This window comes from Ambystoma mexicanum, chromosome 10 (genome assembly GCF_040938575.1).
Source record: "Ambystoma mexicanum isolate Mex_15411 chromosome 10, UKY_AmexF1_1, whole genome shotgun sequence".
NCBI lineage: Eukaryota > Metazoa > Chordata > Amphibia > Caudata > Ambystomatidae > Ambystoma > Ambystoma mexicanum.
This window is the reverse complement of record NC_090932.1, coordinates 1,531,868,317-1,531,883,873: the sequence shown is the minus strand read 5'-3', so window position 1 is coordinate 1,531,883,873 and position 15,557 is coordinate 1,531,868,317. Positions and strand designations below refer to the sequence as shown.

Sequence of the window (15,557 nt, the reverse complement as noted above, 5' to 3'; positions counted from 1 at the left end):
CTCTCTGACATGCAAACATGCTGAGGAGGTGGACTGGCAGACGGATCCCTGGGGTGTGAGGTTCCAAACACATGGGAGAAGAGGTTTATGGAAGGGGATAAGGGACTTGATCAAATCACATATGGCAGTAAGCTCTGTCTGAGAGGGGTGACAATCCTAGCTCGCAAAGCCATCCTGCAGGTTAGGAAGACACAAACCTGTCCCATGGTGAGCGAAAGGGATGCTGCTATACAAAGAACATTTACTATAGAAAAAGTTGTGCATAAATACAAAGAGGAAATTTAAAACATCTGTTTTATGTGGGGATTGTATGCTAGATGTAGGAACCTTGAGGGAGATCCTTGGAAATGAGGTCGGAGAATACACTGGGGTTGTGTGTATTGCTGATTAGGGCGGCAACGTTCACTAGCCCATCAGCTATTTTGTGCATTTTGAGCTTCTACATTGTTTCCTGGCTCTATGACATTTTCATGTCACAACACCTACGGACAGAAGCTTGACAAATACCTGAATCCACAAATAAACTCATTTACACAGAGCTAAACACATGGGCGTAGGACATGGGGGGGACAGGGGAGACAACCCCCCCATTTAATGGCATTTATTCCCCCCAGAATATGTCTGTATATGTCTAATATTGTAAGCACTTTAATAATATCTGTTAACATTACCCATTTCATTAAGATTAATTTCTTCATAAACTAGAGGTTTATTTGTTTGCGAGGACACTTTGAACATGGTAAAGTTTAGTTCAGTTGCAAAGGACGACATTTGCTTGTTTTATATTACATTTTATGCCAGTTGTCCAAATCCGTCTTGAACATTTATTTCTGGAAGTTATTGTAATAATGTAAAATACATCACATCAGATTCAGATGATAATGGTTAATTTTTAGTTTGGGATACATATAAGCCGAAAATATTGCATTAGAGTACATCTAGGGAGAAATGGCATATGAGGAGGGACGGACACATAGCTTGCAGGTGTTGTATTTGCCTCCCTTTTGACTGCCCGTGGCCATGCTAATCCCTATGGCAATTCTCACCAAGTTCCTGTTCCTCCCCACCAATAAGGAGCTCTTTGAGCTCCCTTTAATTAATCCTTACCATCAAACTTAACACTCAAACTGCCTCACCATAGGTTTGGCGGTAACCCTTAAATGCAGCGGCAATGCTATTACCGCTGCATTTAAGGGTCCACCACATCACAGGTTTGGCAGGGCAAATCCGCTGTAAATTTGCCGATTTTCGGTGCTATGACCATGCTAATCCCACCAGCGGTAGTAGCGCTGAAAATTCCCTATTGGGCCCAATGGGGAATGGGGAATTCCCAAATGGGCCCAATGGGGAATTACCGTTCCACCAAACCCGTGATCCGGCGCTAACAGCGCCGGGGGGTTTAGCAGTAACGCTAATAGCCCCAGCGGTATCCCGGTATTATTACCACCGGGATACTGCCCAACTCGTGTTGAGGCCCAAAGTGTCTGCCAGTGTGTTTCCAGAGCAGTCTGCTGAGAGTTAATAACTTAATTGAAGTTCTAAACCTGCTGCTGCAATAAAAATGCCTTAAGCAGGTCTGCCTTCAGCCATTCATTGTATTGCCACTATGCGTGTCTTTCACCAAAGTCTTGTTAAAAACAAGCACTGGCAAAGCAACAGTTTTGGCTTGTCTATACGTATCAGGCAGATGCCAGGCACAGCTTTTGGATGGCAAGGCATTTTAGAGCTGCAACCGTCAATGCCCAGTTAATACCACTATGGCAGTGCTGGCAAGTACCATTCCCATGCCTACCCAAAAGCCCAAACTGTTGGCCTTGCTAATGCTTGTTAATTATTGATATAATGGGCCTCATTACAAGTTTGGCAGTAGTCTTGCCGGTAAAACCGGCAGGCTGCCGCCAAACTTGCGACTTTTTCCAGCACCCACGAATGGGCAATGACTGGATCATTACGGCCCGGCCAGACCCGGTAATTGCCCATTCGCGGGCGCCAGAATAAAAGGCTCCCCATTCCCATTTGAGCACCAGGGCTCAATGTGAATGGAGAGGTCGGATGCACCGGCACCAGTGCATCCGACAGTCTGCTCGCGGGTGCCGGTACGCCCACCAGACCTGGCGGGCGGGAAGGCACCCGCAAGCAGAACCCGTAGTTTGCCGGTCTGGTAACAACGGTACCAGCAAGCTTACCGGTACCGCTGTTACTTATAATAAGGCCCAATGGCCCTCACTCTAAGTTTGGAGGTGAGTAACATTCCTTACCGGCATGGCGTAAATAGCGTGTCCGGGCTGTCACCAGTCCGCTAATAGAGGACTATTACAACAGGCACAAGCTTTACGCCATGCCGGTAAGGTATTTTGCGCCATGCCGTTAAAGGCACCCAAAATGCCATTAGCGGCATCAAGCATAGCGCAGCTAAAACTACCGACATAGTTCAAAGCGGCATTATCGGTGACAGTAAACAGCGGTGACAGTTATTAGCGGTAACCGTTATTTACGGTCACTGCTAATAAGCGGAACCGGAAGTAGAGTCATCACACGGGAACGGGAAGGTGCACGGCGGCCATCTTTAAAAACACAATCCATTGCCATCCTCACCACACAGGACCCCTGGGACTATGTTGATTTTTGCAAAACATCCACCTCCAACACCACTATGCCTAAGGCCCTGAAGAAGGGAGCTGCCCACCTGCGGAAAGAACGGTTCAATGAGGATGAGCTGCAGATGCTGGTGGGCACACTGCAGGAGCATGCTGCCATTGTGTTCTCTAAAAACATGAAGAGAGAGGCAGTGCTAAAGAAGAAAGAGATCTGGGCACTTGTTGCCCAGAAGGTCAGTGCTGTGGGGAACACACCACGCACAATTAAAGACTGCCGCAAGCAATGGGTCGTCCTGCGACTAAGGGTATGAAACATCCTCTCTGTGAACCGCAGCCAGGCCATGGAAACAGGAGGAGGTCCCAGTTCCCCGATCAAACTCACACCATGGGAGGACATCTGCGCCAGCATGATAGGGATGGAAGGCATTGAAGGTGTTGGCGCCACAACATCGGGAAATGGAGGTGAGTGTCCAAAGTAAACATTGCTATGCCAATTCTGATGAAAGTCAACCAATATGTCAGTTCAAAGAGTCAAGCCATGGTCGTCTACACACACACACTTCCACCAAAGTAGGCTGACGCATTACAGACACATGCAGATGCCTGGTGCAAGGCAATATGGTACATGACACATACCACACAAGTTGGAAATGCCACGAGTCACACAGCATGCATGGCCAAAATACTATGCATGTCAGATAGCACTACTCCTGGGCAACATGAGTGACGCCGACGTATGCCTGCATTAACCACCCATGTATCAAAGAACATGCTCATCCAAACACAAATGCTTATTACCCCCAATTGTGTGGGTGAGAAATTGTCCTAATGTATGTATGATGCCTATCAAAACATCACTCATGCCATCCCTCTCTTCGACCCCCACAGGCACTGACCATGACAGCGATGGGCAGGATGCAACCCATGCACAGGCCACAGACCGGAAGAGGTCCCGGGATGACAGCAACCGGCCTTCAACCTCAAGGGGACAACCCAGGGGGCGCCGTGTACCAACATGCAAGCCACCCAAGGTACCCATTGCACCAGTGCCACCAAGGCCCGTGGAGGGCGAAGCACCACCACCACCTCCACTCATTGGTCAGCCTGATGATACATGCAAGGCCCGTACCCAGCACCGGCAAGACATGCCGCCCCCTGGACCAGGGAGTGCGATTAGTTGTCAGGGCAGCCTCATGTAGGCTTTGGGGACTCAATGGGACTTGTGTGGGGGAGTTGTGGGGGGAGGGGGAAGAGGAGAGGGGTGAGGGTGTGTGGGTGAGTTGTGGGGGGAGGGGGGTTGAGGGTGGTGGAGGGATTTTGCACTTACAATTACATGGTTATAGTTAATACACCTGTTGTGTAGAAAACAAGAGCTGAGTGGGCATTCTTCATTGCGCATTTATTCTTTTACAGTGCATAGTGTACATATATCCCCACACTCAGTGCCCTCTGTCCAACCATCACGTCACCCTCTGCTGCCCTGTGTGTCAGAAATATTGTGCAATCACTGACTGGCGCACAGCAAGTCCCTCCTGTGCATCGGCACCGCAATGATGTCCACCCACATCTTCTTCCTCCCCTTCATCATCACCAGGTGGTAGCAGTTCTATGTCAGGGGCACGTTCCGGCGGATGCACATGTTCTGCAGCATGACGCATGCCATGATGATCTTGCCCACCTTCTCATGCCTGTAGAGAAGTGCCCCACCCGACCGGCTGAGGCAGCGAAATCGTGCCATCAACAGGCCAAAGGTCTGCTCGATGACCACACGGGTACGGGTATGGGAATGATTGTAGTCCTCCTCGTGCCTGTTCTGTGGGTTTTTGGACACGGGTGAGGAGCCACGGCTTCAAGGGATAGCCACTGACACCTGCATGAGAGGAAATAAAAGGTAAATGTTAGTCAATCCATGATGGACAGCTGCACTAGTCACACGTGCCTTCAGTTTATCGTTGCCCACATGCACATGTTCATGGATGTATTTACGCCATCTCCAGCCCCTCAATGTGTCCTGTGGCATGGACTAATGGTGTGGGTTGCATCTTCAACAAGGTACATGGTGTGCACTGACGTCTTGTTGCACATGCATTGTGTACGCATGCAGCTGTGTTCGTGACAGAATTGTGATATGTTGTGTTCTGTGAGATTTACTTAGAGGGTGTGTTGGCAGTAGTCTGGGCAATTTTGGGCAATGAGCGCTGATCATTCCCATGGTGACATGCATCACTCCTGTGGGTGTGCCGGCCCTGTGCCAGACAGTTGATACCCTAGTTGGTTCAGTTTGATGCACTCACAGGGATGTTGGTCCTGTGTGGTGATATGCTGGAGACAGCAACATAGTGCATATGCACTGCATGGTGCAGGATGGTGTTACGGAGGGTGAGGGCCGCAGATGAGTGGTGTACGTGTTGTGGGATGTGGGGTGGTTTCCTGTTAGTCATGTAGTGATAGGTGTCAACCTTACTTCATTTCTATAGGATTTGGGTGTCATATACCGTTTGTGATGCTTTGGGGCACAGTGTTCGATGATGTGCACATCGTACAGTCACCACATCAATGACACCAGGGTGGTGTGTGCATCTCTCCCCCCATTTCAATGCCATGTGCTGGTCATGCAACTTACCAAGCAGCCAGGCACGTCGTCCAGCATGTCACTCCACCATGAAGCGTGGTAGCGTGGAGTTCCGCAGGACCTTAGAATCATGAGTTGATCCGGGATATCGGGCACACAGTGTGATGATCTTGCTGGCGTCGCATACCATCTGCACATTGATGGAGTGGCATTGCTTGCGGTTGCGGTAAACCACCTCCATGGCATGCGGGACTACCAACTCCACGTGGGTGCAGTCAAGGGCACCTACACAATTTGGCATGCCTGCCATTGCATGGAAGGTGACTTTTGTATCAAATATCTCCTGGGGGGTCAGTGGTAGGGATATGTAGTCCCTTGTGTGCTTGAGGAGGGCATCCAGCACTTGGTTCAGAATGCGAGAAAATAAGGGTTGTGATATGCCATGCATGTGCCCCACTGAGGGCTGGTAGGTGCCGGTGGCAAGGAAGTGGAGCACAGACACTAGCTTCAGTAGAGGGGGGATGGCGGTGCGTATTTCAATGAGGCTGACTATGTCGTCGTGTGTCAGGTCCACTATAGTGGTGATGGTGTCCCGGTCCAGACGGTACAGGGTGTAAATCTGCTCAGGGGTTAGGTTGAAAGGACTGGCTCTGATGCGAGGGATTGGGGGCTGCCGGCGTGGTAACGGTGGCTGCACTGGTGGAGCATGCTGGGCCTGTCTCTCCCTCCTTCTCCTCCTGCTTCTCCTCTGTGGTGCTGGCTGTTGTTGTTGTTGATCTTGTGGCAATGCAAGCATGTCCTCCAGCTCCAGTAATGCTACTACTATTGGAATCATTTTGGTGTGGGAGGGGGTGTGCTGTGTGGGTGGGCTCCTTTTGTACTGGCCCAGACTCCATTGCCTCCATCTGTGCTGATTGTATGCACCTGTGGCAGTTTGGAACACTGCTCAAGGCATTTTACGGTAGGTCGGTGATGCTGGTTTTTATGGCATAACGGTAAGTACTTTACGATGCCGCTAATAGCGGTCAGGCTAGTCAGAATGGCCCGTAGCGGTAATCGATGCCGGTATTCCTTTACCGGCATCGTTGTTCCCTTAGCACCAACCTCGGAATGACCCCCCCATGTCTTTCAATGCGTGCAATCAGTGGTGTCACAGGCATGTCACATGTCTGGCATTTAGGTGTGCACAGGTGCTTTCTCTCTCTAGCTATTTTTCCCTCCCCCACTGCCCCACAGCCCACCTATGCCCTCCCGACCTTTTGTTTCTTGTCCCTTAAAAATAGCTGCATTGTTCTCCAATTCTAGAGAAACAGAAGGCGCTCATCTGGGCCCTGAAAAATTAAACTTGCACTGCAGTAAGCAGGTAAGAAAAGGAAACCAAAAGTGTAGCTTTACTGGGCAACAAGATCCCGGATCCTGCCGCTCCTGATGCTAAGTGGGAACAGGTATACATCAATCCCCCAAGAGTCTTATGGGTGTGGGGCTGTTTTCAGGGGCTCAGAAACAAAGTCCGTTTTCTAAGCTGTCCTTAAATGTCTCCATTTCGTTTTGGTTTTTGATTGTAAACCTGCCAACGGGTGTTTAAAAGTGCAGGCATGGGCAAAGCCTGCAATGATTCCTTACGGAAATTCAAGGCCAACATACACACCATTTGCACTTGAGAATTAGATATCAGTATATCATCATGTTGACCTTCAATATTACAACAATGCACTTTACTAGGAAAGGGGTGCCTTCATCCGGTCCTGCAAACATGTCCAAGTGTTACACATGTTTCCAAAAAACAAGGAGTTTTTTTTGTTATTAATCTTTGAAAAGACTGGAGGTTTACTAATTCATGGGTGGACTGGGAACCAAAAGAGGCCCTAGAAATAATGTTCAAAGTGGCCCCATCTTACACATTTTCAGAAAGCCCAAACTTTTCCTATGAGAAAATGTGCAAATAAAATAGGTTACCCCACAAAAGAGGGCCAGGGTGCACAGGCCTACTGGGAAAAAAATCGAGAGTTCGCTATGGGGCAGTCAACCCCTGCCCAGGGTGAACAGGCCTACTGGGAAATCTCCAGAGTTCTCTGTAGGGCAGTCTACCCCCTGCTAATGTTAACCATTAACTTGTCCACTTTTTTCCGATAGGAAGGAAACAGTACACTTTAAAGTACACTTGAAAGAACATCTTTCAAGTGATTACTCGGCTACTAATGAAGCAGAGGCATGGCCCCCAGAACAAACAATTCACACAGAGTACATGCACACAAAATTACGTGCAATGATTCCTAATCCTTTGTCTTTGCTGCTCGCCACAGCAAATAAGTATCCCACATTTCAGTATTCACTACTTTTTTCTGTGTAATGGCTTGGAAAGAAGAGGGTTGTAAAGTTTGAGATTTGTGGACAAGGAATGGTGGCTGGTCTTAGGCAAAGTTTGATTGCAGTACCCTCTGGGAACACTACAAACAACTCGGAAACCCTCCCTTTGGTATAAGCTTGTACTACACAGTTTTGGTAGCGTGTTGAGCAGCCAGGCATATCTCAAGAGGGGAAATGTGAGCTGTAGTGGAGTTACACAAAGATTCACAGTTACAGGTATTCAAATAAACTCTTACACTCAAGGTTTCTTACATAAACAAGGTGACTTCAGTAACAAGGGTGCTGGGGACATTAATTCCTTACTGTTGGCATACAAAATACTCTTGAAAAATTAAGTAACTGGCAAACGTTATTAGAACACAAGAAATACAAATGGTCATAAGCAGTGCAAATACTTTAAGATAGCTCTGAGAAGAGTCATTCAATTCAATAGGCTAAGCCAAAGTCAATGAGCCTCATTCCGAGATTGGAGGTAGTCATGGCGCTATTTGCGCCATGACTGCCTCCAATAACGGTACCGGCACCGGTCTCGTTCAATGGGGACTTACCGGTGTAGTCCGACCTTTGCGGGACCGGTAAGTCCCCATTGAAAAAACCATTCCCCATTCCCATTTGAGCCACCATAAGGCTCAATGGGAAGGGGGAAGTAGCTAATACGGCAATTTGCGGTACCGTTATTGGCTCTGATTTCCCTTAATAGGTCCCGTCCATAATGCCTGGTAAAAACAGGCGTTAAAGGAGGGACCCGCTAAGGGAACTCGTAGTAGGGCAGTAAGGGATTACCGGCACCGGTCTCCTTACCGGTGCCCGGAATCCCTTACCGCCCCACTCGAATGAGGCCCAATAGGTCAAAGTCTTTGTATAGGATGCAGTTCTTCAGGTAGGTAGATGGAAACATCTTTGCACAAGTTCTTAGGAGTGTTTGAGAACAAGAAGAATCAAATTAAGCCACAAGCTGATTAGACTTGTGAGTTGTAGAAGTTACAAGCACTTCCACAGTAAGAGGTAAGTTCTCTTAGGCTAGTTTTTACAGTACCTTAGTAAAGCAGAAAAGATGCAGCTGAAGACTTCTGTTCCTGTGCAGCTCTGCAGAGCTCACTGTTCCTGGGCCTCAGTTGTGGGGACAAGAGGGAGGACGTCGGGGGACTCCTGCACTGCACTGGCACAGTCAAAGCTGGCAACTGGCAAACTTTACTTTCAGTGGCTGCTTCGCGTTTGAGCTCCTTTCGGTACAGCAAATAGCAATAAGCATGGTTCCTGGCTGTCAAGGTGGACTTTCCTCACATCTGAGGTCCCGCACTCGACTGAGGGGGGCCAGGCTTGGTCACCCCTGCTTCGTGGGAGTCCGGAGGATCTTCCAAAAGCTTTGGGCCAGCTTACAAGCAACGCACACAATCTGGTGTCCCTCTCCCTGGCTCTACGGTTTCCTGCAGGAACTCTGAGGAAATATAACCAGCTCCGAGATGGGTGTCCAGGTGGCTTACTTGGGAGTTGATTGGTTCTACCAACTCAAAGGGAGAAATCGTCCTTTGCAGGGCTTCTCTGTCGATGCGAACTTGGCGATTCGGATCTGCAGCAGGGCTTCACCAGGCAAACCAATGGTCCAGGAGTTGCAGCAGCCGTCCTCTTCAAGCTCTTCTTCAGGTCATTCGTCCAGTGGTTGACTCTGCCTTCGAAGCCAAGAGACTCGCCTTTTATTCAGTTCCCTCCCATTCATTCAAGCCTAGCTGCCACTCACCCAGCAGGGTGGCTGTCCTTGCCGGACAGTCAGCCAGCCAATCACCACAGAGTGCATTTGGGTCTCCTAGGAGACTAAGTACAGGGAGTTACGGGCACCTCTCTCACTTCCTGCCTACCCCAGACACTCTGGAGCCAGAGGCAGGTTTTACTCCTGAAGCCCGCCAAAGGTGAATGAACAAAAAGACCAAACCTGGTTTGGCGTGCAGAGAAAAACTCAAGAAGGACCTTTCCACAAAGAAGTGGCGAAAAAAGAAGACCGGGAACCATTTTAACAAAGGAGGCTCAGGCGCCATGTTGAAAAACATAGCTCCCCCGATTTAACGTTACCGGAGCTGCAAACAGTTTGCGGTCGGTGTAAATCATGGTAGTTCATTGTAAAACCACTGCCACCAGCCATTCTGAGAGGAAAGGGTAACATTTGACTGTTACATGAGTAACTAGACATAGGGGATACTATGTAACCCCTACAGCACTCTATTGCAAGATAGGGTGTGCTGGGTGTAGAAATGTACAGGACTAAGGGCCTCATTACGAGATGGACGGTAGCCATGGTGCTATTAGCGCCATGGCTGCCTCACATACCGTGACCGAGTCCGGTCTTGTTCAATGGGGATTTACCGGTGTAGTCGACCCTGGCGGGACCCGTAAGTCCCCATTGAACAAACCATTCCCAGTATCCCTTACCACCCACCTCGTAATGAGGCCCTAAGTGTAGTTAATTTCACTCCACTGTTCTGGGAAACAGTAGTTGATCCCAGAGAAGGTATTTAAACCTTAAGGAAATCTGAAAGACTTCCCTGTGGCACTGCACTGAATGTGCTTTGTGACACAATTGTAAAAGATGATGCCTATGGAGTTGGTTAGACTCCATAACAAACCAAGAAACACAGTGTATAAATTCACATCAAAATACATGAGAGAGTGGGAAAAAGGCTCACACTCTCTCCAAGAAAATAAAAATCAAGTCCTCAAAATCCAGCAAAGTTGCTGGGGTTCCGTAAGGTAGAGGGAATTAGCACATTTTTGAGAATTCTCCCTAACAGCTGGACACCCAATCTTTTTGGGACAAGCTATGCTCATGTCATGAAAGCCTTTTGACATGGGAAGTGGTAACATTTTTACGTGAACTTAGCCTTCTGAAGTGAGATGCGAAATTGAAGGATTTTATACTCTGAACTGCTTTTCTTTTTCTTAATTTTGTTGTTTTCTTCTTTTGTTTTCTCTTGTTTTATCCAGTGAAGATATATGTAATTTAATACGTACTGCTATTTTAATTTTCATTTTGTAATTTTGTGAAAAGTCGAGTTTTTTAACTAAAACACAATAAATAAAAAAAACAAAGTCCCCAGGGTGTCACCTGTCCCCCCAGATTTAATGTGCCTCCTATGCCCCTGGCTAAACAGACACTGACACACTCACTGCATCAACGTTATGCAGACACATGCATACCTTGCAATAAACGCACACATATACCCTCCCAGTGCAGACCCACATGCAGACTTTTGAGGTTTATTGAAATTCAGGTGTACTAGAAAATCTATCCCTGTGATTGTACAAAGAAACATGGTCCTTGAAGAGTAATAGTAGATCTGCCCATGTAGGTGTATACAGAGATTTATCGCTTCATGTATAATGTGATCTGTCACTGTGGATTCCAAAGGAAATCTCTTCAAACGGGCGCACAAGATCTCTCTATACATGTGTATAAAGAGGACTTGGCATATGGTTGTAGAAGCAACTGTTACCAAGCAAGTGCCTAATGATGCTTCTCAGTGATGGGTGCTGGTGTATAATGAAAAGTCCTCATTAGGGCATATAACAAGATATCTCCAAGAAGGTGTATAGAAGATCTCTCCATGCCAGTGTATAAAGCAACCTCTTTTTGTGCTGCACAACGAGACCTGTGACAGGGAATGCATACAATCTGTTTCTGCATGTGTGTAATTGCCCGCTCCATGTGCATGTATATGGAGACGTAGCCATACGAGTGTCTTTGCTGTTAAATAACAGTACCTCTTCATGTGGGCGTAGAAGAACATTGACTTGAGCAAGTGGAGAATAAGATCTGTCTATGCAGGTGTATAAAGAGATCTAGCTCTGTCAGTGCATAATTTGATCTGTACCATGGATTGTTAAGGAGACTGGTTCATTAGGAGACATGTCTAGGCATTTTTATAAGGGAGCTTCTATCAGCCTCTCCACTAGGGTGTATAAAGAGACCTCTCAGTGGGGTGGACAATGTCATGGCTCCATGTCAGTGACTGAGGCGATATTGTGGCGCATAACGAAATCCAACCCTGCAGATGTATAATAAGGAGCCTCCATGTGGCTTTATGGGAAGATATGTTCCTGCAGGAAAGAGGATCTTTCCATGCGTGTGCATATGGAGAGCTTCACCTACAGGTATATCAAAAGAAAAATAATTGTCCATGCAGGTGTGTAAAAAGTTCCCGCCCTGTAGTTATGTAATATAGGGGTTTAGGAAGGTATTCTCCTGCAGGAATAAGTATCTTTTCATGCTATTGTGTATGGAGACCTCACACTGCAGGTGTATCAAAAAATGAACCTTATATGTGGGTCTGTAAAAATAACTCTCTCTGTAGCAATGTAGGAAGGTATGTTCTTACAAGTATGAAAACCTTTCTCTGCAGGTGTATAAGGAGACCTCTCTGTGCGGGTGCTTTAAGAGAACCGTTTCTGTATGTGACTGGAAAGCCCTGATGGTACTAATGTATGTGACCACCACTCCTTGTAGGTGTATCAGAAGCCATCTGCATGCATTTTTATAACACTGTCTACCCCTAAAGCTGTGAAGGAAGACTTGCCTCAGTAGGTGTCTACCAAACATCTGTCCTTGCAGGTGTATTTAAAACAGATGCCTCCGCAGCTGCCCTCGGGTGAAAGGTGGTGTTGGTGTATGTTCAGATTTACCGTTAGGTCGCTGCCGTCCAGGATGCTCACAATCAGTTGCTTGAGTTCGCTCAGGGACGTGCGGAGGCTGCCCGCAGGAATGTCTTTCGCAGAGGAGGTTTCTGATGATTCGTCCATAGAGGAGTCCGTGGAGACAGCCGAGTCTGCGCTGTCATTTCCTCTCAGTTGGGAGCAGATTGAACGCACTTGGCAATAGGCTTCCCAGAGCTGCAACTTTAGCTAGAAAGAAAGGGAAGGTGCACAATAAGATGTAGCATAAGGGAGACATAGAACAGCAGGGCAGCAACCTGCACCTATCTAGATGCTTTGAACTATGACTCCCATGATCCCTGATCATTGACTATGCTGGGTTGGAATGATGGGAGTTGTAATGCAAACCGCCTGGAAAGTCAAAGTTTGCAGACCCCTATCTTAAGGGCAGGTGGCATGAGTGAGAAGGGGGAATAGCTGGCAGAGATTCCAATGCATTCACAAACATGTTAACAAAGGTATCTGAATAACTACACACAAGCACAGTCTCAGTTGTAAAGATCTAACCTACACAAATACGTTAAACAATTAATTAGCAAAACATGTACAAATATATATTACTCTTTTCATTCAGTATGGACAAACTCTCTTCTTCATAGGAATTGAAACCACACATATATAATATTTGAAAAGCTAACATGGCTTTCTCGTAAATGTGTATCTCAATCATAGTCAGGACATACAGAAATCAGAAATAAAGAAGACAAAAAACAAAAAAAATAGTTCCATTGTTAACGGTGCGACTTTTCATTTGATGCCCCCGGGTTTTTGCCATACACCCAGTGACAGCAATAACAGAACCTACAAAGCCCATGGGTTCCAGTACTCACTAATCCAGGGCCCCAGAGATGACAGTAACCATTAGCAGAGATCCCCGAATTTGCCAATCATGGTTTGCAGAGATCGCCAGTGCTAGCAGTGGTACAGCTGGCTGAGATTCCCAGTGATGCTGGGAACAGTTAGAGATCCTTGTCATGTGGGTAATCAGTGGTATTGATCCCCAGCAAAGGTAAACATGGAACAGTGATCATAAACTTCATAAAGGGCTAACAGTTTTTTGGGGATGCCTTGAAGCATCTGGCCATCATATCCAGTTTGCTGGAAGCTAGCATTGATCCCCCAGGTCTGGTAGGTGGCAGCAGAATAACGCAAGTTTGTTTCTTAGTGACAAAATAAATTGTGGCAGAATTTTAAAGTTCATTGAAAAGTGCTTGTTTGAAAGTGGTATGAATTGAAAAGAAGGTTTCTTTTAATCCGAGATGTTGCTCTCTAAAGATCAGGAAGAGGCACTGCACGTTTCATTCCAAACAAGATTTCTGAATGTTTTTATTTGCTTTTTATGATGTACATTCTTTGATGATCTGACCCTAGGCAAACATTGATGGCACGTTAGATGGAGAAGGGAACTGTGGCTAAAAGTACTCGGCAGTCAGACCTGCCATTCACACCTGAGTAGACCAGTTTGCATTAGCATATTGATCTCTGTTTCAAACCCTGTTAGGGAGATTTATCATGTGTATGCTTCATCCACTCTCCTGGTGAGACCCCCAGCACTTTCTATTGGACTTCTGGACCCTTTTCATTCAATCCAGAATGAGTGGAGCCTTTTTCCAATCATTCATTCTTGTGGCTTTGTCTTTTGGAACTCTATTCTTTGTATCCTGCTTATTCCTTATATATCCTCAAGTAACTACAGTTCTTAAGGATAGAAAGATACCTAGTATCTCTCCCAAACCTCTATAGTCTGATTAATTGGCACAGCCTTCAGTGGAGTGCCAAAGGGATACCTAGTAACCCCCTTCTCTCTGCTCCTGTAACTTTTTGGCTGGTGGCAGTAGACGTGTTCTACCAACTATTGTGTCGTTTTTTACCGCAGGCTGTCCATAGCCTTGTTAGTGCACAATAGGGGCACCCAAGAACCAACTTGGGGCCTCCCTTCTTTTTTCGACATTACTAGCATGGTTGCTCTTTGTTAGCCCTTCTTCTACCGTCCTGGGTGAGGGAGGCCAGTGTGTCTGTTTTGCCTTTAGCGGGAAACCTTGGGTGCCCCAGCCTAGGCTCCAGAGTGTCTGGGCAAGTAGGAAGTGGGGGAAGAGTTTTCCAACCCCTGTCCTTTGTCTGCCAGAGTGCCTGAATTGGACCAGCTCTCACAGGGGATCTGGCCCTCCTGATTGGACAACTAAACGCCTCTTTCAGCAAAATGCTGAGAGAGATTGCAGCAGAGTCTGTGCTGAAACTGTATATAAGGTGAGGCTTCTGGAGTGAAAAGCAGGTCGACCACTGGAAGCTGAATTAAAGGAAGAAGAAGATGACCAGAGACACCTGCAGACGAATTGCAACACAGTGAGGCGACCACTGCTGTCCTGACCCTGTTTTCTGTGCGACAGAGGAGCTTCAAAGAGACAACTCCTTCCCTTTGGCTGGTGGGAACAAACAGTCCCAAAATGAGCTTTGAATTGAGCCATCTCCCGAGGTCCTAGGAGTTTCCAGAGCTGCGTAATCCCAATACCAGGAGACCTGTTGCTTTCCATTTCAAATGCATTGTTGTAGAAAAGCCAAATCCGTCCAAATCTTTGCTGAACCCGTAAGGACACTCCAGAGATTCCATCCAACTCACTCAGACCCCCTCATCAGAGCATGGGACTGCAGGAAGCAAAGATTGACCAGGAGATCTGTCTCCTTTGTTGGTGTTGCAGAAAAGGCACCAAAACCACAGAGTGAACCAAGAAGTTGCTGAAAGTCGTGCCCCAGGTCCTCCCTTGAGACTGCTGCTGAGAGATCCTGTCCATTGTCCTACCTTCAGTCATCAGACCAAGGAATCTGAAGGTTAGGTCCAGAGCTGCAACATCGCAGAGCATCCAGCACAAACATTTTCTTCTAACCTAAGGTACTGTGAGGGAAAAGGTATTGCTCACCTGATTCCAAGAAATCGCTCCAGAGCGTTGGAGTGCACAAAGAGGTGTCTAGGGCAACCCCCTCTTACCTCCAACTCAAGCCACTGCTTGTGTCCCTTCATTGAGGCCTTTAATAGGTCTCCCTTGTTAGTTGTTAACCTGCTGCTTCTATAACAGTAGAGACTGGAAGAAATCCACAAGAACTCTTCGTATTCTGCTGCTTGTCAAGACTTTGAGCCCTCTCCGAATTGCCTTTACTAAGGTTGCGGTTTGGGACTTAAAATACTTATTGGGTGAAAAAACCCTGTCTAGAACCTTGAACCAGGCTAATATTACACTTAATAACCATTTTCCTCCCTTTAGGTGACTTTACTTTTTGTGCTTGCAGAGTCAATACAGTACCGTAATAACTGTTAAAAACCGCAG

General features: G+C 47.0%; 1 protein-coding gene across 4 annotated transcripts in view; it reads right to left on the bottom strand.

The window, feature by feature from the left end:
* Positions 1-15,557, bottom strand: part of BICDL1 (BICD family like cargo adaptor 1) — a 620,165-nt gene that overhangs the window by 236,411 nt on the left and 368,197 nt on the right. For 3 of the 4 annotated variants that reach the window (XR_011276216.1, XM_069619732.1, XM_069619730.1), the window contains exon 6: positions 12,208-12,426. The exons of the other annotated variant lie outside the window; for it this stretch is intronic. Coding sequence is in view for 2 of the 3 variants with exons in the window: in XM_069619732.1 (XP_069475833.1) it covers positions 12,208-12,426 (219 nt within the window). In the remaining variant the exon portion in view is untranslated. The remainder of the gene's footprint in view (positions 1-12,207; positions 12,427-15,557) is intronic. 4 annotated transcript variants of the gene reach the window in all.